The 25,018-nt window shown below is 44.4% G+C and overlaps 1 protein-coding gene across 1 annotated transcript; it reads right to left on the reverse strand.

Annotated features, from left to right (window-relative positions):
- Positions 1-1,397: 1,397 nt before the first annotated feature.
- si:dkey-199f5.8 (beta-1,4-galactosyltransferase 3) lies at positions 1,398-24,769 on the reverse strand. Its single transcript, XM_005948237.3, has 7 exons — positions 24,495-24,769; positions 12,935-14,165; positions 9,563-9,798; positions 8,416-8,603; positions 6,772-6,894; positions 6,332-6,436; positions 1,398-4,245 (listed from the first exon to the last, which is right to left on the reverse strand). The coding sequence occupies exons 2-7, from the start codon at positions 13,206-13,208 to the stop codon at positions 4,032-4,034; spliced, it is 1,140 nt and encodes a 379-aa protein (XP_005948299.1). The 5' UTR covers positions 13,209-14,165; positions 24,495-24,769; the 3' UTR covers positions 1,398-4,031.
- Positions 24,770-25,018: the final 249 nt, after the last annotated feature.

Consider the following 25,018-nt stretch of genomic DNA (forward strand, 5'->3'; position numbering starts at 1 on the left):
AGTCTTCATATCTACACATCGAGGCAGAGTCACCGCCTCGATGTGTAAGACGCTGATTCACATCGAGGCTACTGCAGCAGGTTTTTCTGCTTCTTCATTAATAAAAATGTAGTTTAAATGTCAGGAACACGTCTCTTGAGTTACTTCACAACAACCTCATCACAGGAATATCCGAGCTTTAGTAGGCGGGCCTAATAATTGAGGATTTTGCTTGTGGATGCTCAGGAGGAGCAGCAGCGCCAACAAAGACGCAGAGTAGCTTTGAACCGGACAGAACCTTTGCTGTTTCGGACCCCATAGACCCAACCTCCAAGGGCCAAGAAGAGTTTGTCCATTTGTACAAAACCTGGCACTGAATGTGCAACGATTTATACTTGCCACTAAGGCTTTGGCCTCCCTGCCCTACCATGCCCATGCAGGATGCTGCAGCATAAACACTGTGCCCTGGCTGGTCAGCAGGATGTGTAGAAGAGTGACGTCCTTCATCCTGGTCTTTAGTGGCACCAAATGTTATATGTGGAACCTGTTTAAACAGGAACAATGAAGAGACACCTAGGCTCCGGTAACTGGACAGGTGCTTTGGTTTGTGCGTCGAGTGGACAGTTTTACTGAGATGCTGACGAAGACTCAGATATGAGAAGACGAGACCTGAACACCAGTGTGGATGACTCCAGTCCCATCTTTGCACAGTTCTGAGTCCAGGATAGATTATAAAGCTACTTTTTTTAACATATTAAAGATCGGACACCCCAATCATTACACTGCATATGTCAACTGCACTCCAACCTGAGGCTGGAAACCAAGGCCTGAGTTTCACCTGCTCAAAAACTAAAGTAATCCCACACACGTGGCTTTTTTAAATAATTCTCTTTCACCACCTTGAGTTCGGGGGTGTCACAGGACTCCTACGTGTGCTCCTATATTAGTGGTGGTTTCAGCGGTGAGACATATCACATTATCACAGATATGCATTTAGGTGTGTACAGGTTAAAAGTGGAGCTGGTTCAGGACTCGATCAACCAACAACTGCTGAGCCAATCAGGTGCGACGAGATTGGTCCTCAGTGGAAAAATGTGTTGTAGAAATTCCTCTTTAACTGTTTCTCATTAAATGTGAACATTTCATACATACTGTGTTAGCGTGGCTTCTTCCTTCTACCAGCTTTATTATTAATTTCCCAAATTTTCTGCAGAATTTTGCTGGTTTTTTCCTAATAAATGTGTCATTTTTTCTATTAACTTTGCCGGTCTTTCTCATAAATGTAAGACGTGTAAATGTTTTTAAAAAAGCCCCTTAACTTTTGTTTTTACTGAAAGCTGCTGAATAAGTGATTTTTGATTGGCTGGCGGTTATCAGTTATGATACACACTCACCCCCAAAGAAGTAGAGTCAGCACGTCTTCTTGAGTAATCATTTATTAATGAATTTAAGGCCACTCTGGACTGTGCAGAATTCATAAGGGGCGCAGAAATAAGTCAATTACATCATCCTGGGTAACTTCACTCTGCGGCTACGGATTTCTATTTTCACATCAGAACGGAGTCAAACCAAAGCAAACGTTTAAGCAGCTTAAAGAATCAAACATATTCACAGGTAGAGGCGGCTTGATACGCTGAAGTAAATGCTCAAAATACAAGTTTCCAGTTCACAACACAGCATGCTTCATATGTTTGAAGTGAGCACTGATATGTATTCAGCACTAAGTTGTTCTTGGCCATGCATGCCAACTCCCAGTACAGATATATAGGTGATATTATACGAGTGTGTAAGGCCAAAGGTTGAATATGATTTCAGAGTAAAGTCATAGTCTTCACACAGGACAGGACAAAACGAAGGTCTTTACAGAGCAAAAAAACAAAAAACGTCAAAAATGATCCCCGTCCACAAACTGTATATAAAAGATGGCTGTAGCATCGTGCCTTAAACCTGCAATCTTTTCTAACGACCAGCAGGTGGCCCCAAAAACAGGACTGCACTAACATGTGGAGCCAGTCGAGGGGACTGACTGCTTCCTGTTCATCGCATCGTACATAATGGACTGTATATAAATGATGGACGGAGCCACTGTGACATCACATCAACCCTTCCCATCAAAGATTTTTTACTTTAATAAATGTACATGCTGGTTCTGCGACTCCTCAGAGGCCCGCTCATTCTGGACCGCCACATGAAACAGGAAGTCCACACATCTGCCATCTTTTACATACAGTCTCTGTCTGATACCTGAAAACTACTGTGTGGTCTGTAGTGTTTCTGCACCGACAGTGTTACACAAATATTTGGACTGTACTTTATTATTTCACAGCTTTTCACACCGTCAGCATCCTCTTTGGTTTTGCAGCCAGCCTCACTGGTGACGACGCCCCCCACACACACAGATCTGTCAGTGGAAGAAACTGAGGCATATGTAGGATACGATGAGGACTAACAAAATAAAGGCATAATTTAACAAGAAAATAAATACTTTCTTGTTAAACACTACATTTGAGCCATTTCCGTGTTGGTGCACAGTTTGTTAAAAAAATAATATTCAACACCTGCATGCATTATTCATACTTACATTAGTGTTTTTTCAATTCTGTCTGTTTGGCAAGTTAACCAGTTATAATCAAGACTGAGCTAATGTCTGTCCGCCTCATGTCGTCTACATAATCTGTATTACATAAAAATTGAATGTTTACATTTTCAAACCACATTTTATTTATTTATTTAGTTTAAATTACAAAAATAAATCATGTCCCCCCCCCCACACACACAAACTTTGCCCTCCATACTCGCCTCATAAACACTATTTGGGTGGGTGGCTGCGGTAAAGCAGGTGCCAGTTTCCTCAAATAATTTGTACCAAAATGACTCTCTGTCATTTCCTGCAAGGCCATCATTCAGTGTTCTTGTTTCAGTAATTAAAATAGTTTAAAGGCACCTTAAAGTTACAAAATGTAACTACAACTTTGACCACTGGGGGCAGTGTTTCACCACAAGTGTTTGTTCAACTTCTTGCATTTCTATTCAGCGCCATCAACAAGTTCTTATTTAAGGTGACTCGTAATGTAACTGGCATTACACTAAAGTGTGTCGTCATCTCTTGAAACCTCTTCCAAAGGATTTTAACAATTATTAAAAACACCAGGATTTACATAAAGTACCCCAAATATTGCCCAATGTCATTGGCCTTAAATATTGATTACAGTTTTCTTCTAATGTTTGATTAGCTTAATAAATGTGACCATTGAATTTCATCGTTCCGTTTAATTTCCCAGATTTGTGCCGATTGAGGATAATTAGTGTCACATCCAAATTCACTGCATATAAAGCATCAGAGAAAAGAAAAAGACTCCATTTTGATGCAAAGCTTAACCCCACTGAACTCAGACAGAAGAGATGAATTCAATCAGAAGACGTCAGACATACTGAAGTTTAAGGAGATGGTGTAAAAGGCTGAAAAAAGAGGAGCTGCAACTTCATCTACTTCCACAAACTCATCTATAATCTTAAAAGATACGTTTGTCTTTGTAAAACAAAGGTGTTCACAGACAGGTGTGCAGAAGCGAGAACTTTGCCTTGACGGTAACAGAAGCACAGAAAACCCCTTCGGTGCTTTGAGACGAGAGTCTGACACAGTGCGACTGCTGCTCCTTCAAATCCACCATCCTCGGTAGAGTAAGGTACGAGTGAAAAGACGAGACAAAAAAATAGATTCTAAGGCCTCACACGGTTAAACCAGCGACCACAGCGCTGCAGATATATAAACTCATAGAGTCCAACTGTTAGCCCCGCCCCCCTCTCTCGGCTGCGGCTCCCTCAGAAGAATAAATTAGAGCAGGACCGGAGGAAGCGGCACATCACTTAGAAGAGTTGATCCATCTTTAACAGATTTAGGGGTTTCATCATCCAGCACGCCCGACGACGTGAAGGCGGAGCGACACTCGGGCGACAAAACTTACAGAAGAAAAATCGAGAGGAAAAAAGCCCAACACCTTCATACAGCATGTACTGATAGGATTATCCGTCTGAAGTGAGAGTAGCGAGGACTACTTCTCTTTGGGCTTTTCAGCGGCGTCTTTAGCTTCAGCCTTGGGAGCGGGGCCGGGAGTCCGGGGCGGCGGGTGCAGGCCGGCCTCCGTGCCGATGTTCACGGTGATGTTGGTGTACAGGGGCAGATATTCCCGCGAGATGACCTCGTATTCCACCGTGTTCATCCCGTCCGCCCTCCAGGTCTGACGCGTCTTAGCGAGCATGTTGAACCTGACAGACACACGAAGCAGAGCATCTTCACTCTTCCAGGAGAAACAGCACAGCGGCTCGATTACAGCAAAATCACGACCTCGTTGTTTCATGGTTTACAAACAAACAAACACTTTTCCACTTCGAGAGTACAGTAGACAGTAGACAGGTGTCCAAAAGCAAACATGTGGACAGACTGTAATCTGGCTTAAATAAAAACAGCCTGTGGCCTCACTTGTAATTTACTCAGGACCAGGTTTGCTCTAAAAGATGTCTGAAGGTTCATCGTGGTCTAAGGAGCCACGAAAGAAAAGCGTCTGGACTTCTTTAGGTTTCTTGAAGACATTACACCTCTCTGTCCTAAAGGTCAAAGGTCACTCCGTTGAGGATGTTTGAAACAGAAGTGAAAGAAGCCATCTATGTCCATGGCCATCTTTCAGTCACATGATAGGGTGGGGCTAGGTTTCACAATGAGCTCGCCCAAAACCGCGGCTGACAATGACCTTTTTTCACACCGTCGCTCATGTGATGAGACACACGACCAATAGTTGGTCAACGACCTTCTTAAGGGTTAAACACCTGAGACGCTCCACCGTTTACTCTCAGAACTGAAGAAGCGTCTCGGATGAGAGTTTAAACATCTTCAAGAAACTTAAAGACGTCCAGATTCTTTTACTTCGAGCTCCTTAGACGATCTAGAAGATACAGCTTCCAGCTTCCACTGCCCTAAAGCGCCAACGCTGAACAACACCGACTAATTTTAGTTTGCCGATCTGCATCGGTATCAGCATTTATACATGCCAACAAATGAAAATGCAAAGGGAGGCAGGAGAAACACATGTTAGAGGTGATGATGTGGCACCGCTCTGGATGCACGACTGTTTGGAATAACGGGAAAAATGACCAGCTGACCTGAGAAGAGTCGGGAAAGTGTCAAAGTATGGAAATCTTTGCAAACAAATCTTTCCAAAACATCTTTCCAAAACATTTCCTTCTTCATTCCGACACACGCGTCGTGTGTCGGAATGAAGAAGGAAATGTTTTGGAATGTGGGGTTTTAATATCTTCAAAATCTGCATCATTCAGGCTCCAGACAAAATTTACATAATGAAGCTCGCTAACGTCAGATGCGTCGGCGGGTCCGCGCTCCGTGTTTACGTTTTTTTTTCGCGATAGATTCTGAAGCTGCAGGTTTCATCTTTCTTCAGTCAAAATTGACTGAACCAGCAGCCAAAGAAGAGCAAACTACGCTTCACATACACGTCGTCATGAACTCCCTCCGATTTGCTGTTTTGCCTCCACTTCATGCACAGCTCTCTCTCTCTCTCGCTGTTTACTTCAAGAACTGTTTCCCATTCGCTTGCTTGTTACCCACCAGTCTACAGTTGTTTACAGCGCTGTCGGCCGCTGCGGTTTAAATGACTTTTTCATTTCTGCTGTTCAATACTGAAGAAATTTAAACTGTTTAAATGTATGCAAACTTGCAAAACGCTCAGCTGTGTCTCCAATCAAACCTCTAACTTTGCTCTGCTTCACGTCAGCAGCATCAGGTCATGTTCACGTGTTGATTCGTGGTTTTCTTTTGTTTTTGATCTACTGCTGAATATTTTTAAGGTCATCTGCTATAAAAAAAATCTCCTTCATGTTTTTCTGTTTTATACGGAGCCCTGCAGGGCACATGGGAGAAAAAAATTAAGACGGACTTTTGTGAGATCTCGCAAAAGTCCGTCTTAATTTTTTTTCTCCCATGTCCCCTGCAGGGCTCCGTAGTTTTATCCCCAGTTCTTTGACACAAAGGCATCTGCTGTGATGCTCACACCTTTGATCAAGTCTCACAAGTGTCAGCTTTCTTTTTATAGATATAAAAATATGTATATGTACTGATAAATGCTAAGAATTATAATATTTCCGACTGAGGCAAAATGTCCTCGATTCAAATCGAATCAATTCTAGAAATCTGTGACGATACGCAGCTCAACTTCCAGCTAGCTGTGACGTAGCGTGTGTCTAACTCTGGTATCCAACTATGGCCAGCGAGTCACGTCTGGTCGTTTCTGTGCTCAGACTTGAGATCTCGTTATCCCAGCGAGCACTCGGGCCGCAGTACCTCTTTGGGTTCACGTCGTTGCCTTTGTCCAGCTTGTGTTTGATCATCTTGTACCGGCCCACCTTCAGAGAAGGACGAGTGATGTACATGCCAGCCAGAGAGACTCTGTGGAGACCAGAAACAAGCGTTAGACCGATCACCCCTCCTGATCACTGAGGACACGCACAGCATTTCCCACATGATTACGGGTTAAATTCAGGGGCGGGGTCACTTTGACTGACATCTAGCCTCGGTCTCCAGTAATGTTTGACTCAGCTGTGTCAGGATCTCTGGACCATGTTTGACTGTTGGAGAATTCACCTGATCAATAACAGGTTTCTACTGTTGCCCCGGACAGTTTATGGATGCGAGAGCGCATAAAATGCAATATGACAGAGGCTGCCTCGCTCTTTCATGTGGAGCCTATGAGGAACCCTGAAACCGAACCGCACGATGCTCACCTGACTCCGATGTCGTCGTCCTCGCCGCCCCAGCCCCAGTAATTGTTGGGGAAACCGTTCATTTTAAGGTAGTGCAGGGGCGTCAGAGCGGACACGCCTCCAAAATACATCTTGTATGGAAGCCTGGAGAGGGTTAGGATTAGAAAACAAGACAAATTAAAAGCAAAATAAAGAGCATCAAGGTTTTATTATTAGTTTCTGTGCTGTTCAGACAGGTTAGAATATATGGCAGGTGTGTGGAAACTAAACTCTGGCATTTAAATAATAAAACACACACATGCAGCTTCTGCAGAGTCGCCGGGTCCATGCAGCAAACACAGAAGCTAAAGTTTCACTGAGCCAAGTTTATTTCTGTAACTCATTTAAAACTACAGCAGTGCACAAACACTTTCAAGTCAAGGGAAATGTTTTCAAATGAAAGTATAGATAAAATTCAAGTAAAGATAAAAGCAAATCAACAGTAACCACGTGGGGTGGACGAGCTCGAGTAAAACCCGCCCTTCTTTACCTCAGGCCCCCTCCAGTAAGAACTTTAAACATCCCAACACATCTGTCCAGCAGAGAAACATCTGGGTATTTCTACCCTGCACTGATAGAATATTATTATTTTATTCTTCACTCATCAAGTTATTTTTGCTTTATTCTGCTGATTGGACCGTTTTACCACAGAGATTATATTCAATACATTTCACTTGGACACATTATAGATGCTTTTTTAGTTACAGAGCTCTTTAGCACATTAAATATTACATATAGAAAAACTACATCAACAGTAAGGTTTATTGTACCTTTACAACTTTACTATTCTGCTGCTTTATTTATGTATTATTTGTTCTTTAAATGCAACCTTTTCTACAACTGACATCATGACACATTTTTGTCACATTATATTTTAATTCATTTTATCGAGTTACTCTAATCAACTCATCCTGTTTTTTCAGGACATTTTATCTGAATTTATTTCATTTTAATATCTAAATGTGTTGGCTGAGCCAGCGTTACACTCTGGAGCAAAGCAGCACCTTTTCCATCAGCACCTACGTTTGGGTCGCCACGGTTTTCAGGGGTTCCCATTAGGTCACAGCACCGGGTAGAGGTACCTTCTTTTAGTATCTGCTCTCTCGGGGTCCCCAAGCGATCTGAGCAGGTACTAAAATGTGATGTCATCAGAATGCTTGCCAGTGATTGGCTGGTCAGCAGTATCACTCGATGAGTTATGAAACCGCCATTTTTGAAACCTGGCAACGACGGGAACGGCTACAAAAACAAGGCCGTGTTCTCCGAGTCTGATGAAAAGCCACAGACAGAGCAGCAGGCATATCGTCACCTCGACATCCACTTTTTTGTAGCGTTCGTGCCGCATATTAGTCACGTCGCAGGACGCTCGGACGTGTCGCTACGAGGACAACCATGCATGTTAGGTAGAACCGGATTGTAGTGGCGATCCGAGCAGGTGCTAATGGAAAAGGGGCTACACTGAAGGACAAATGAGGGCTGTCTGAGAAGGCTTGTGGACTTTTTCTATTGGTTGGTTTATTTGAACTAAAGTGAAATATTGCCCACTCACAGGACTGCTTTCATACAGCACTTCATTCTACAGCTTGCACTGAAACCACGACATGTATCGGTCGTTCTCAGACATACTTGTAGCCGAACTTGTCCATGGCGATGGCCGCGTGCTTGGGGTTCGAGTCACAGACGTACGTATTCCGGTCGTCTTCTGGAATGAGATCCACATCATGGAAGAAGAGACAGTCCCAGTCCTCCTCCTTCATGGCCTCCCGGAAACCGGCGTTCATCAGCTTGGCTCTGTTAAAGGTGTAGTTTCCAGCCTGCAGAAGAAAAACACAAATGTTTCTTCACGTGACCGTGAAACAAGTTTAAACGGAATATTTGTGTAAATGAAAAATGCACAAAGCCAGACGTTCTCACTCAAAGAAGGACGCACAACAGACTTCAGCAGGTCAAATATTCAGCCACAGAAACGCTGTGATGTTTGTGCTAAACAGGGATTAGTGAGGTAAACTTTAAAAGCATTTCAGGGAGTTTGTGTGAAACAAGCAACCAATCAGAAGACTGTTGCATAAAAGGAGGAGGAGCTTGTTTCAGACAGGATGAACCGACGCGCTGCTGGAGAATCCAGGAACAAAGGAGACATAAGCCCCGCCCACTGAGGGTTACGATCTAGCGGGACCAAACGCACATTTTTTTGTATTTTATTCATTTACTTTTCCACAGGTAGTCCCACTGAGACCCAGTGTCTCATTCCCAGGAGAGACCTGATGGAGCGACGAATGCAACGATGTCCTGTGACCGCGGGCCACGACTCAGCTGTGTAACATGAACTCTGATAAATAAGACGCCAATGAGCCAGAACTAGAAAGTTTAGCTAGCAGCACATTAAACAGCACTATCAGAATGTGACTGAATCCAGCTGAGCAAAGCTAATAAAAATCTCATTTATAAAAGCATTTAATTGAAAATCATCACAGAGTGTGATGGTACGATCCAGCTCAAGAGGCGCAGCAGATAAAGAGCTGAGGCTGAAACATCAGTGAGCTCTAAACAGATTAAACCTCTGAGCTGCTTCAGATTTCTTATCATCCAACATGCACATCCAGTGACCACACACCAGAGGGCGCTCTTTATCAAGCATCAACTAGTGCATCACCTTAGACAATAAAAACCCTCAATACTCCAAATATTATAAATCTAAACATTAACACAAAGACAGTAAAATTAATTTCCAACCGCCTTCTGAATTTTAGTGTAAAATAGAAATAATAGAAACCTGGTGGATGACGTAAATGCCATATTTGAGCTGCTGCCGCTGCAGGAACGGATGCAGGTAGTAGAGCAGGAACTTGAGGTGGTGCTCTCGGTGTCTGTGGGGAATGATGATGGCCGTGCGATGCCTCGCCACGCAGTCCGGCGGCCTGTATTGTCCTCCGCGCACCACCAGCGGATTCTTCCTCTCAACCTCGGCCAGACTAAGGCGTGACGGGAAGCTGACGTGGATCGGCCCTCCTGTGGAAAAAAGTTATAAATTACGTCCAAGAATGAATATAGTTACCGGACAGAAAGCAAATGATGTGGTCAGGGTACGAGAAAAACATATCTATAAAAGGAGAGAAAATTTGTCACTATATTAAAAGTATATACACACTGCATTAATCAAGGTTAAGCTGACGTTTGTTTGTTTTTTAAAGCCACGTCGCTCCAACGCCCGCTGACTCATCAGATCACGTGAACAGGTGGTGGGTTACAGATGCAGGTGTGCCGCCTACCCAGGTCAGCTCATCGTGGAAGCTTCAGATTTCTGTTTTCAAACTGACTAAATACAAATATGCCCGCCCGAGCCTTTCAGCTGTTCCAGTGGAGGAACCCGAGCCGCTCAAACCTCCAGCAGGTTTCGTTTGTCTTTGTGTTACAGCGACGAACATCTTTGTTTTTTCTTCAAGAGTCTTTTTCTTCCCTCATATCAATTCATGGTCTTCAAGTGGTTTCAAATTACTGAATAAACATGCGGCAGGATTCTGGGTTTAGACGGCGTAGCTGTTACAGAGCTGACAGAAGAGTTCAAGTAGAGCGCAGTGAGCTCAGGGCTCATAGTCAAAGCTTCCTGGTACAAAGAGCAGTTTCCTTTTAACGTCAAATCCTGGCAAACACGGAGCATAAAAGACCTCTTCAGGTGGAAAACTGTCACAAGCTTTATGGTGCCTTCACACGGTGTGACAGAGCTCAGTGGTTTGATGGCAGCCGTATGGTTGGCATCTCTTACGTTTATTGTGCACACGTCATTTCCACAGAGCCAAAGACACGACTGTCAGCGCACTGAAATGTCCCCACAAAAACATCTGTATCACTGAAATATGACAACCAGAGGAAATGTAAGGCGCGCTCACTTGATGACATCGACTCACATGAAGAGTTGACTGAAACTTTCCCCACAGCAGGTGAAAAAGGGTGGAGAAGGTCATGACCCCTCTGCAGCGTCATGTTTTTATAGATGATTGATGGACATAAACTTAGCACCATAAAAGCAGCGACTGTGTCACACCCTTTAGACACTAAGATCACACAGGCGCTCCTTCCCCAGCCTGTTAGTGATCAAACACAGATCCTTTCCTGTATATCAGACAGACATACGGGAAACATGCAGGAACATTTAAATATTTTTAAAGAGGTCAGAGTGACACGTGAGAACCGTATTTGGCTTTTATCCATAAGGACAATAACAAAAACTGAAACTAAAGTGAACTGGAGGCAATAAAACGGACTTTTGTTACCATCCACACACACTCAGGAAACCTGAGTGCAGATCAGCTGTGGAGTTTGTGTACAGGCTTCATCTGAGAGGCAACTTGAACCAGGTCAATCTCATCTCCACAGGTATTTTGATTCTAACTGAACTGATCCTGAGAAAGGACCCACACAGAGAGCACGCTGAGGAAAACAAACTATTTTTATATAAAACCTGAAACCAGGTGCGTGATTTCAGGTTCAAAGCTAAAAGGCACTCAGAAGCCAGATGTTACATCACGGATAATAAATCTGATTTCAAAGGGACAGCATTTAAACGTAACATTTGGTTAGGCTCTGAGCCCGTGTCTGGGTCAGGACAAACATGTTTTTTAAGTTTAATGTGAACTGAAATATTTCTCATACTTAAACCCTCTATCACTCACTGGATTTATGTTCACTTTCCTTCTGCAGTTTCTTTTCTTGAAGATACAGCAGAAGGAACCAGTAGAAGCTTCTTGACAATGGTTATTTAGCGTGATGGCGCCGCGCTGACACGTGTTCAGAGGCTGCTCTGAGGCAACACTGGTTTGGAATGCAGGAGAGACGGTTTGTGCCACTTATTGTTGGGTTACGCCAAAAATGTGGTTGGTTGGCTGGTGTTAATGACACAAAGCTGAGAGTAAACAAGCTGTTATTCTTTATTTCCACTTCTTAAATGTATTTATTCATTATTTAACATCTTCATTAACATCGTCTTAACGAGTCAGTTCTGTCTGAAACAAGCTGTTTTGACTCCGCTCCATTTAATCCAGCTTTCTTCTGATTGGCTGCCTCCTCAAAACAGAAGGTTTGTGCAGCAGGTAGGTTTGGCTTCTGTGCTCGATGACAACCATATCAGGAGCCGAGAGCAGCCAGAGCTGTAGAACAGTGATTAGAGCTTCCAGCTCACAGGTATTACTTGCAAACTCGCATTGACTCAAATGATGTTTAACATGACTGTCAGCCACAGGAACAAACATACTGCTTTTATATAACGGGGGAACGAAAAGCACAAAAGTGCTGCATACATTTCCATTTTCTCTTCAGTTAATATTAAGTCAATGCCACCTGTTTTGTTTATCCTCTCTGAGACTGAACGCAGAGCTAAACAGGAAAAAAAAATAAAAGGTCACGTGACTCAAATATGCAAAAAAAGGAAAAACCCTGCAGTGAGGCTCGTGTCTAGTTTGCCTGTTTATTACAAGAATATTTACACTATATTTAAATAAAGGTGAGACAAAATCAGAAGTTACTAACTTGTGCATATGAGACACTACAGTAGTGAGGGTGAAACATTTAATCATAAAAGTGCACTTCAGTCCTCGCTCACACTCAGCTGACTGCCGGCGAGGGCACCTGCACCAAAACATGGCATCTAATCTACAGCTGAACAAGTTCAATTACAGCCACATTTCCATCCATCCTTCTTCCACTTGTCGGGGCCGGGTCGTGGGCGCAGCAGCATAAGCAGAGAAGCCCAGACCTCCCTCTCCCAGCCTGTCTGGAGGGACACCGAGGCAGGGAAAGCCTGGAACAGCTTGCCCAGCGGGCATCCTTGTCAGATGCCTGAACCACCTCAACTGGCTCATCTTCACGAGCCAAAAAACTTTCATGACCTATAACGTTTCATCAATCAGAGCTGAATTTTAGGGACTTCGCCTGCATTACCTTCAGAGGCCCTACAAGGACGCAAAGTCCCAAATACTTTATTTAAACAAGAGATTCAAGCTTCAACTTTTAAGGGTTACCTGAAGTATGAATCGCTGTCTTAAACCTTTACGATGGATCCACTTAACTAGTGAACATCTATTTAAGGCTAAACGGAGGAAAGCCCAATCCACCTTTGGATCGACACTGAAGACGTGGCATGAGCACTCACCTATTAGAGGGGACGTTTTGGGACAGTAGGGCATGTCGTCTCGATGGCCGTGAGCTTTGGGCAGGTGGGAGAGGTTGGCGTATACGTCCCCTCCACTGATCGTGGGTGTGGTGTGGTTGCGGCCTGATACAGCGCCCCCGTCTGGCTTGCGGAAGATGCGTATGAAGTAAGTGACCCTCTTCTGGTATCCCTCTCGGGACAGCAGCGCCATCACCACCAGCTGGATGCCCAGGAACATGATAAGGTAGCGCCATTTGGACTGAATACTGAACATGGTGACGGCTCGGATGGGTCCAGTGGAGACAGGTGGAACTTGCTGCTCGGGCGTAGCAGGTGATGATTGTCAGGGTTAGTGGAGGGTGGCGTCAAGCCTTGTCCTTCCTATATAATCCAGAATATGGCAGCGCACGGCGGATGTCAAGTGAGTGACAATCTGTGAAATATTTAACTTCAGTATGTCAGACGCGGCGATGTCACACATAAAGGCACTTTTGGTAGGCTGTAAGCACAAAGACCCCCAAACAGAACAAAAGTAGAAAAATATTCCACACTGAGACACAAAAAAAGAAAAGAAAAAAATGTGGTCCACTTTGTCCTCACTGCATTCCCCGCTGCTGCTCAGCAGGTGGTAGGTATCTCCAGAGCTGACTGTTGGTCCACTTTGTGTTTGGTTTGGGGAGATAATGCCAGCCCCACATTATGGAGTCTCACACCGACTGAGCACCATCCGCTGCCCTGTGAAGTTCACTCGCCTCCAGCCGAACAATCTGCAGCGTCTCCTTCTCTCACCCTTCCTGCCTTTGTGAGCTTTATGCTGCCTTCTGCTGTCCCTCCTGCTCTCTCCTGAGGGAGGCCTCCACAACAACAACAGCCGCCATGACAAAGGGGAGCATATGCGGCCGTATAGGCGCTATACTTTACAGAGGATTACACGGCTTCCAGCCGCTCACCGCCTGACTGGCTGGAGAGACGGTGGGAGTGGACCGTGACTTGCGTGGGAGGAGTGGTCAGAAGGGTCCTGCATGAGTGAGTGGGTGGGTGAGTGTTTGTTAGGGGGAGGCTTCAGTACAGAGTGAGGCTGAGAGAAAAAGAAATAGGGGGAGGAGGACGAGGAGGAAGAGGTCGAGCTTTGACTCCCAATGCTATTATTCCATGATGATGCGATCCACCTTAAGCCGCTCACTGGTCACCCTGGATCGACAGGAACTGGACGGGTCACTCCAGCATGGCTCTGGAAGACAGGAGAGGAAACAGGGCGGGTGTTAAAACTGACTGACATCCTTTGGCTGAAACTGTTGAAGTCAGCGATTTCAGCACACAAACAATGAGCTGTTGTTACAGCACAGGCAAACAAATGGATTGTGTTTGTTTACAGAGACCAAACAGCACAGTTGGAAAGCCTGCACTAATCACTCAGTGGGAGATCCCTGCTGCCCACGGTGGGCGGCAGACGGGAAGCCACGCATCACAGCGTCGAGGAAGTTTCCAAAATCTGCAGCCGGAGCAGTGCATCCTTCTGCTCCTGATGAAAGGACCCGATGATGTCGTCCTTCCTGACCCGAGCTCTGCTGCAGCGATGCTGAGCACATCCTCAGTTACAAATCAATTAGCGCTCGTTAAAGCAGCCGCACTCGGAGCACTAATCCTAATCCTACTGAACGCTACGTGGCTGGTGGAAACACGGACAGAGAACCTGCGCCTACATCAAACACCGCGACCCAAAATCAAACGATATTTTATCCTGAACAAGAACTTGGAGTTCACCCTATTTTAACTGAAAAGTAATCAGTTTCTGGACATTTTTTAATGTGTATTTTTGTTTATTGTCATTTAGTGGAAATGCCACCATGTCTATTCTTCTGCTTTTTACATTTTTTATAGAAAAACATTCAGAGGAGGACATATGGTCCGCATTTAAAGAGAAAGATTGACAAGACCTCAAAAATATCTGAAAACTATAGAAATGGTAAAGATTACAGACCCGTGCAAGATACAGAAATGATTCCAAGGCAGATCATCGGTACATGAAAATTCTGGTATAACATCACCAAGAAGACTGTATGATAGGATCTTCAGCACTTCAGCATCAAGTACCCACAGGAAAATGTCACATTATGAACATTTGTTCCTGCTCAGACTCTACAACAGGGCTGGGGAACTCCAGGCCTCGAGGGCCGGGGTCCTGCAGGTTTTAGACATCACCCTTCATCTACACACCTGAATCAAATGATTAGTTCATTACCAGGCCTCTGCAGAACTTCAAGACATGTTGAGGAGGTCATTAAGCCATGTAAATCAGCTGTGATGGATCAAGGACACACCTACAACCTGCAGGACACCGGCCCTGGAGTTCCCCACCCCTGCTCTGCAACAGGAGATAAGAGCCGCTTGCTGAATCGTGTGTGTGTGAGTGAGGACGACCCCAAAAGGAGCTGTAAAGGTAGGCAAACAAAAAAGAGACACTGATGTGATCAAAGATATGCTGAGAGAAAAACGAGCCCTTTTTGTTCCTTCATACCATCAAAGCCGTGTTAGCCTTGCTCATTTCGACAACAAAGCGAACGCATTCTGAGCATTTAACACCGAGTCCTCGGGAACTCCACGCAAACTTTAAAACGACAGACAGGAAATGAAGAAAAGCAAAACACACTTTGATCAACTTGCAGAAATGTACTGATGCTATCTGACTCCTCGTTCTTTAACAGCTGACTGGGGGATTTTCATGTGAAGGATATTAAATGGGTTTCCTATTTCCCCTCTGAGAGAACATGCGGATCAAACAGAAGAGGAAATCCTCTGCGAAAGACTTTCATCAGAGCTGGGAGCAGATGGGAGGATTGACCCCTGACATGTCGCCCGGCACCTATAACCTCTTGATATGGTTTATGACATGATATGTCAGAGACTGTGGCTAATCCCACAGAACGGAAATTCATCTCAACCACTCTGAGCAGATAAATAAATAACGTAATCTGTTTTGAAGTAATCGCTGACGCTTTCTAAAAGGTTCACATTCACTGGATTATGAGTCTGAAGCTCTTCAACCATGTGACTGGACAGAGGGAATAAAGGTCTGCACATCTCTAAATTTACTCAAGTGCACTGAGTGCATTCAACCCTGGAGCCTTAACGGGCCAAAGGAGCTCTGAATAAACTCGTACTGCTAGTACCTGCCGTCTAATCATGTTAATCTTCTTTTATTGTAGTCGACAGCAGGCTGCTAGGGCGGCGCCTTCAATGATCATGTGATTTCTGAACCAGTTCGACTTGTGATTCCAGCACAGCTATGATCAGTGTTGCCCACAGATTCCATTTGTGCGTGCCACATACCACTACAGCAGCTGAGTTTTCGGCCCATGAAGTTGTTTCCACTATCAATATTTTCATGTTCACCTGCTGAATAATTGTCGACCTGCTTTTATTGTAGACGAAGCACATCGTGTACCTGGGAAAACAAACGCACACAGTTTTCTTTAAAGGGTGTTTGACAGACTTCCTGAAACTGCAGGGCGAGGACGTCGGGTGTTGGCCAGTCGTAGCACAGCAGGGTGGAACATTAGTCTGCTGTGTCTGCCAAGCATCACTCAAACTCAATGTATGGGAATCGAGCCTTGAAAAATAATCCAAAATACTCGATTTTCTATTATTTTCCACAAATGATACAATCTATAGGTGGACGGGAGAGAGACCTCAACATATTATCCAACAATGCACACAAATCAATGCTTGAATTCCAGTTTTTAACCAAAGGAGATAAGATGGCTATTAATGTTAATATTATGTGCCAACTTGATCTACTAGACAACTGGAGAAGATCCCTGGAGAATGAATTCATGCGCTCCGTGGCGCTCCCGTCTATTCTCACGTTCTTTATGAAGAGCAGAAATAACAAAGATACTTTAGCGCTCGCGGCTCGTGCTGTACCTGAGCTGGTTCACACAAAGGGAGAACCTGGCAGCGAGCGCCTTTTAAATAAAGCTCAGGCGCCAACTTACAAGCACACAAAAGAGGCCCGGAGCTGCATGGATCTTTCTGTGCTGGCTGAGGATGAGGAGTGAACTAAATACAGAGAGGAAGAGCAGCAGTCTGGTGACGTCTGTGCTTTTGACTTCATCGGCTCTCCTGCACGGATGGTCTTCCTCTCTGCATTTAGAGCCACATCAGAGAGACCCTTTTCTGCTCTGTTTCCCAGCATTACTGTGATCTTATTTTCCACCCAAGTATACAATCTCTACATTTTCCTTCATTAGCACATGTCAAACACATGGTACCCACTCGCTGTTTAGTTCAACTCGAGCTGAGCAGGCTGAAGAGTCGCCGATCAACAAGAAACTAGAGATGGCACCAAACCACCTTTTTATGTTCGATACCGATATCATAAATTTGGATATCTGCCGATACCGATGTGAATATGATACAGTGTGTTTCTAATCAATAAAACTGTTTTTAAACATCTTCCTGCATTTTGTACAAGTTCATAGTCAAGTTTTAACAAAACAAACAAACAAAAAACACTAAAGCTATTGTGTTAAACCTGTAGGCAAAAAATACACCATTAAAATATTTCATAGTTCAGCAAAACTGATCAATCTCATAAACGTAAATCCTCCATCCTCCCTATTCTGGCATTTTAAAGAGCACTTAGCAGAAATATTAAACAACCTAACGAACAGGGTTGCAAACTCCCAGCAAAGAAAAAGTGAACCAGCCCCCAATTTTAATTTAATGCATGTGTTTAAAAAAAAAAATGCACAGAAATCAATTCTTTTTCTACAATAATTAAATAGATTCAACATCTTTCTTCAACAGAGCTGCAGACTGCACAGATGGTACCTTCCCAAAGGAAAAAGTACTACAGCTTACTAGGGTATATTAGACTTAACAGTTACTATATACAGTAATGGACTTCTATACATTTTACATCAGATGAAGACTTTGGGTGTAAAACTCCGATAATTATTTATTAAAAGCTCGACATTTCAAATGAGAATAAGAAAGAAAAGTATGTCTCTGTGCCCCCTTTTCCCTGTTAATGCCCTATCGGCCCCCCTGGCTAAACCATGCTAGATGCGCCCCTGCACAGTTACGTCAGCTGCGTAGATATTTAATGGTTCCCCTCCAATATCCAATCCAGTAATTTAGTTCAGTATCGGAGCGATACCGATACGTAATATCGAATCGGTCCATCCCAACAGGAAAGGTTGAATGGAACGACTCTTATATAGCTTTTCTACTCTTCCAGAGAACTCAAAGCACTTTATACAAGATGCCGCATTCACACCCATGTTTAAGTGTTTTCTATCTAGCAATCACATGCATTAGAGAGCGACCTGTGCTCAGCATGTTGCTCGAGGGTATTTACATTCAGATACTGGAGCAGCCGGTATCAACAGACAGCCTGCTCTTGAGCTACAGTCGACCTTTAACAAGCTGAAGCAGTTAAAAGGTCATTAACACTGTACTTGCTTTAGCTTGCAAGGGGTCCAAGTGTCAGCTGCCTGTTGGCCAACATGCTGCTCCTCCAAGGCAACAAGTCTGCTACCATCTGCCACCACAGGCATCTCACTGGATGTTCAAGCCACAGGCCAGGTCATGGTAGATTTATGCAGTTAAAGACAACAGGACTTCTTTCAGGTTCCTGAAGATATTTCGCCTCTGATCAACAAAACTTCTTCAGTTCTAAAAAAAAAAAGAATGATGGGAGCCCCAAACATGTGGGTTCTCCATACAGAGAAGTCCTGAGAGTCGCTGACCCTCCCTGAAATCACAGGTCTTAAAGGATCACACGAGTCAATACTATCTCAGGGTCAAGGGTGAGGGTGTGAGACACTGCTCCCACACCACCATCATGTGAACTATTAAAGTCAGCAGGGGTTGAATAGCCTGGGACGGGATCCTGGTTTTTGGAAGTGAAGACCCTTCTTTGATGAGAGACTGAACATCTACACACATCAAACAGCAACAGTTTGCTTCACTTCAAGCTCTTCAGACTTGGTTGTATCCTGACGTGTAGCTTCCCAGAAACATAACTAAGAGTCACACTGAAATTCTGCAGTGACTAATTGGTTTCTGTAGCACTGTTTCCCGTTTCTGTTCCTGGTCACTCCTCCTTTTGTTGCCTTGCTGAATCAGCTGCTTGTTAGTGTTTTGGCAGCAAACCTACTGAGCGACTCGGGCCCACCAGCATAATGATGTGATGATGATGTATACTTTACTGATCCCTGTGGGGAAATTCCTCTCTGCATTCAACCCACTCACTCTGAAGCAGTGGGCAGCCGCTGGGCGCGCGGGGAACAGTGTGTACAGACTGTGCCTTGCTCAGGGGTACCTCAGGGTAGCCAAACCCCTGATCTTGGGGCCACCACTCGACCTGCTGAGCTGTCCCTGCCCCAAGTACAAATGTTGGTCACACGTGTTATGTCACCAGCTTCAACTGTATAAATACATTTCACCAGATAAAACCAAGTCCTTCACCCTTTTTCTCCTCACTAATTTGTTTTCATCACTTGTATTATATCTGAAGTTCAACTAAGTCCTCTGTGAAAACGATCCTTCAGTATGAGGTTAAATTAACCTTGGATGAAGACTCATCAGTTTCAGCTTCTGTGCTGAGGAAGAGTCTATTCTGTACAACATCCTCATTTGTTTTAAGAAGACCTGTGTAGATTTTAGTCCCTCTTGTTGTGCTGGTTTGCCATTGTTAATATATTCTGCTTTTCCCTGTACGATGATAAGCTCGGGGCGGGGAATTTCCTGAGTGAATCAAGGCCGGCTAATAGCTGCATGATGATTTCCTAATAATCCATTAAAGCACCGTCGACATTTATAAGACTCATGTTACATTTGTTATGTCACTGTGAGTTCATGTAGGCATGTCTGTATGTCCACAATGCTCGTCCAGTCTGAGGCACCACCGAGTTAAAAACTGACCCAAACCCAAAGTCTTCATTAAACTTCAACCTCCAGCCATCTTTATTTATTTAAACTATTTACAAAAGCAAGCTGACCAGCTGCTAGGGTCTAAAGATGAAAACTAAACCGCAGCAACTGTCAGGCTAATAGGAACACATTAGCACAGGGAAGATGGAGGATGAGGGTTAAGTTGTTCTCAGTGAAATTTCAGGGTGAAGCTCCCAGACGGGCCGAGACAAACAATCGTGGCAGAAAGAAACAGACGTCTGAGATGATCCAACCACAACACGAGGTTAGTCATGAATGTTCCCGTGAGGTTTGGATTACTCACTATAAAAAGTTCTTTTTTAACACGACTCAAACTACAAGAGATCGTTACCAAGCCTCAGACAGCCCAGGCCCAGCAACAGGCACGTATTAGACACGTCCTAACTCTATACTCATTTCTGCTACAGACCAAATTCAAACGGTGTCGGAAAGAAGGGATGACGAGCTTTACTGGGATGTTCGGTGTATCACGGTAGCACCAAGTATCCACGGGGTAGCGTAACATAACCACAGACCTGCCTCTATTTCACCATGTGCACTTCACGTTACTGCAACTCCTCAGCCAGAACTACAAAATCAGTCCAGGCAGCCTGTATGATACAGGCTGATAAATGGCTGACGTGGTTAAAAGGAGCAGATAGATGTTATCAACTACTTTTACCGTCAGCTGAAATCTGACTGTTTATGTTTATTTAATTACAGTACATCAAATTATTAACATTCCTCTCTCTACAACATCGCTCCAGGTGGAAACGCAGCTTTGCATCTATTAATTTCATATGCAAATACATCTTCTCTGACTTTACTTCTATGATCAAGTAAAGAAAGTTCAGCAAGAGCTCCATGTGGTGCAGGCGTGTTTGCACACATGAATGAATGAAGAGGAGCCAAGAGGGTTCTGAACAAAAGTGCTGAAATGAAGAGCAGATGAGAAAATAAAAGGGGACGAGGGGGGAAGAGCGGAGATATATTTAGATCACGTAGCTCACGGTCAGCAGTGTCGTTCAATTCCTAAAGGCACAGCACAGAAGTGAAGAACAGCAGGCACGGAGGGAGGTAAAGAGAACAGCCGTGGTGGTGGTAACCACAGAGGCCGAACACCACAAACACACCTTCCTGTCTTAACTGAGCAAACTGATCACAAATTTTCAATGGAAATTAGAAGCGGTTTAGTTTACATGTCGTGGTTATCTGAGCAGGAAATTCTGGCTGCGTCGAGCCCCGCCCCCCAAGTCGTTAAATCTGCTTCGCTGCTCAAAACTGATTGCAACTGCCTTCGAGGCAAAAGTTTTTCTTACTAATTCTTTACTTCAGTTATTCCCAAACATCTCAGAGGCAGCGTGTGTGCACAATCGATTACATTTAACAAAGCGACCCAGATAAGCTGCAGAAAACGGATGGATGCATAAAGCTATGCACATTTACAGCTTTACACTCTGAATATTGTCAGAGTTACAGGCGTTGTAAATCCACAGATGGGTCAAACCTTCTTAATATTTGTATGTTTGAGGTCTCGTTACTTCTTAAAAACCAGAGACGACTTCTTATCTGGAGCACAATCACGAGCTTCCAAAGTGCAGCCTGTGAGCAGAGCTGAGGTACAAAGTCTGAAATGAAAGTGGGGAAGTATTTCCCCCAGAGATACCTCTTTGGCCACGGTGCTTTTCCACTGTGAGCTACACCTGAAACCCCCCCACTCAAAGAAATACGCACAAAAATGGAAACGCCACAGTGAACATACGTTTCCCTTCACTCGGGAATTAAGAACTAAAATTCATTTTCATTTTCTCGTTCAAAGTGAGGTTTTAGGAATTCGAGCCTCAAATGTAGACCACAGAATTTAATTCTTCATAGCCGGCCGTGTGAGGCCACTGACTGGGCTCCTATACTGGAACAACATTTAGAGAAACAGCTGGAGCGATTCCACTCGTCGTTCGATTCTGTTTAGGCAAGATAAACTGCTTCGTTCAGGTTAGAGTCTCACGTTAATGCCAGCAAAGACCAGCACTGAGCCAGGCAAGCAAACAGACATCAAGTTTGTTTGAGAAAGCGCCTCGCGGTGTTGCTCAACACCCAAACAGCTCCGTCCTGACCAAAAACAGGCTGAGCGACAGGAGTATTTAACAGTGTTAGTGACCATGGAGAGGTGCAGTCAGATGTGGTTACACAACAGCTGTATTTTTCCCCGATGCTGTCACCAAAACAACAGAAAAAGCGACGCATCATTCCTAAAAGCTCTGCACACTTAAACTCTGCATATTCAGGCAGGTCTTTCCTCTCAAGTACCAACCAAGCAGGCCCAGGCGATGAAATAATGTGTAAACATGCCCTGAGAAAAGAGGCGTCTGCATCGCAGCGCGTGCCAGGGACCCTGTCATGGCAACGCCTCCTGAGCCCCGACCATTCATCACAGTGCAGCTGGTACACGTCGCCATGGCTGTTCCTCAGTCCGACTCCACCGAGACATGAGAAGGAGAACAGAGTGGAAAAAAGCCCATCATTCTCCAGCTTTTTCCGCCTCCTGTCCTCTCTTTCTGCCTCTGGTGGCTCAAGCTGTTTCCATAGTGAGGCCTTCCTCACCAAAGCATTAGGGAAAGTTATTATCTAATGACAATCAAAGCAACCTGCACCAGTTTGTAGATGGGATCCATGGGGATAAGAAAATCTCCTCAGGGATAGATAACCCACAACACAAAGGCCTCCCAGAAGCAACAACATAACAACACAGCAGCTTTTTCAACATTCAGGATTCAAGGTAGTAAAAATTTATGTTTTGATGTTAAAAGTTAACACCTAAAAAAATAAGAGTTCAAATCGAGCAATACTGAAATGATTCAATGATGCAATTCGTCTGCAGCTAAATCTTTATCGTGATAAATACGGAAACAAAAACGTGTCAAAGGCTTTTTTACACTAACAACAAAAGGCATGCTGTAACGAAAACTAGCTCCATGTAACACTGAAGGCAGATGATGCTGAAGCTGCTCAGCTGTATTGAAACAACAACATCCTGAAAAGCTTGTCTGAGATGCTATCAACAACGCGGTCTGAGCCTAACGCTTCATGCAGGCCAAAAAAAGGAAGCACCACAGAGGGTGCTATTTAAAAGAAAAAGGAAGAAACGGCGTGAAAAGAACAGAAACGTTCTTAAAGTGTGGTCAAGTGTCTCCTCTGCAGAAAGAGCTTATACTGAGTCTCAGCCTTCCTAAGCAAATCTGACCCAAGGTTATATTGAAACAGAAAGGATAAGGCCGCATGAAGCGTGTTTTAAAGTCACACATAACAGCCCCAGCACCAACCACACTAATCTGACTTTATAACAGCAGCAACAAAAAAGAGATTAAATGAGACCTGGTGCAGAACCAGCAGCCGTTAGTGATTTTAGCCCACGTTTACGGTTCGGTAACAGAACCTAATAGTACAGATTACTTATTTTGTTTCTGTAATTTCATTTTATTTAAAGGTAAGTGTTCAAAAACAGAAAAAACCAACCAACAGATCTTTGCTCACAGCACCTGACCACAGCAGCCTGAAAAACTATAGAAGTGAGAATCAAGATAGAGAAGTGGCTTCGACCAAACAGTTTCCTGAAACACACAAACTCAAGTATTACATCTTCATGAAAACCTTTTTAAAAATACCTGCCCTCATGATCTGTATCACTGTTTATCCTGCTTACCTCATACTTCAGTTTATAAAGATATAAATCTGGACTCTGAGCTCTTTAATACCTGTGACAGCATGTTTACTCTGACTGATAAGAGCAGGACGACTTCAGAGACAGACTGAAGCTCTGGTCCTCTCCCCGGTAGGACAAAGAAGAGCAGCCCCTCTGCTGCTCTCTCACCTCCAGTGTGGGCTGGGTTCAGAGGGGGAAGGGGGCCGCCATGCTGGGCCTTTTGTCCCGCTGTGGAAAGCACATATACGAGGACATATGGGCAGGAAGACAGGCTGAGAAACCTGCCTTATAGCAGGGAGGTAGCGGGAAATGGCGAAATTAACGAGTTCTGTCCGCACGTTAAAGTGCTCAGAGAGTAGTTAGCTAATAACGAAGCCAGTTTCCTGGTAAATGCAGCTGCCATCGTTAAACTTTTATCGGGGTCGGCTTTTGCTTATAGGATCAACACATCAGCTAAAACGGAAGAAGAAGAAAAACAGACTTCGGGGGGCTTTATAGCAGACACAAAGTTAGTTAGAGCTGGTATTAATCAGCATTAGCTTACGCAATGCTGCTAAGAGCTAATATACTGATTTAAACCCAGTGTTTGCCCTTATTCTTGGTAACACTCGGGCTCGCATCGACAGTTTTCCAGCAGGGGTCTGATTACTTTTAAGTGGAGCTAACAACAGTCCCGACTGCCTTTAAACTGGGCTCACTTTTTCCTGGTTTTTAAATCAAGTAAAAACATCCGAGAAAAGGGCTCCCACCCCAACTCCAAGCCGATCCTCGCCAGCTGTGAACGCCGAGCCGCGCCGCGCTATCCGCGGAGGGGAGGTTGTTAGTTAGTTACTTAGCTGGCTAGCTAACGGGCTAGCATCCCCACACGGAGCTGTTTTGGCTCCATCATAAAAACAACCAAACGTCTTTTTTCAGTCTTACCTGAAGGTGTTTTTATCCCCCTGCAGGTGACGCGACAGTTAGCGGTCGGTGTCCCTCCAGCTGCCCGTTTCCTGCTCAGTATTTCCGATGTGCGCTGAAGTTGGAGCTGCTGTTTGGTTGCTGGCTCGGAGGCTGAATGAGCAGAGCCGCTGCAGCTCGGCACTTTTCTCCTCCCCTCCGCGCTCACAGCTCAGAGCTCAGCAACACCGACAACCTGCCACGGCCACAGCTGCTGCTGCTTTACCACAGGAGCTGCAAAAACAGCCACCAAGACCCACGGGGGACTGTTTTATTTTCTTTTTTGTTTCTGTGGCTTTGACATAAAAGCTAGCAATGAATATGGAAATCATCCTTGGTTATTTTTTTTACTTGTTTCTTTATCACTGCTGTCTGTGATGTATTTTAATTACATTCTCCAGCTGTAATCTTTAACCTGTACTTCTATCTGCTGCCCTTTTTAAGGGTCACCCCCCTCCTGTGTCACACTAACCATCTGGATGTCCTCCTTCATCACATCCATGAAT

Source organism: Haplochromis burtoni, unplaced genomic scaffold, assembly GCF_018398535.1.
Source record: "Haplochromis burtoni strain Fernald_Lab_line unplaced genomic scaffold, NCSU_Asbu1 Contig_581, whole genome shotgun sequence".
NCBI classification, from domain to species: Eukaryota; Metazoa; Chordata; class Actinopteri; order Cichliformes; family Cichlidae; genus Haplochromis; species Haplochromis burtoni.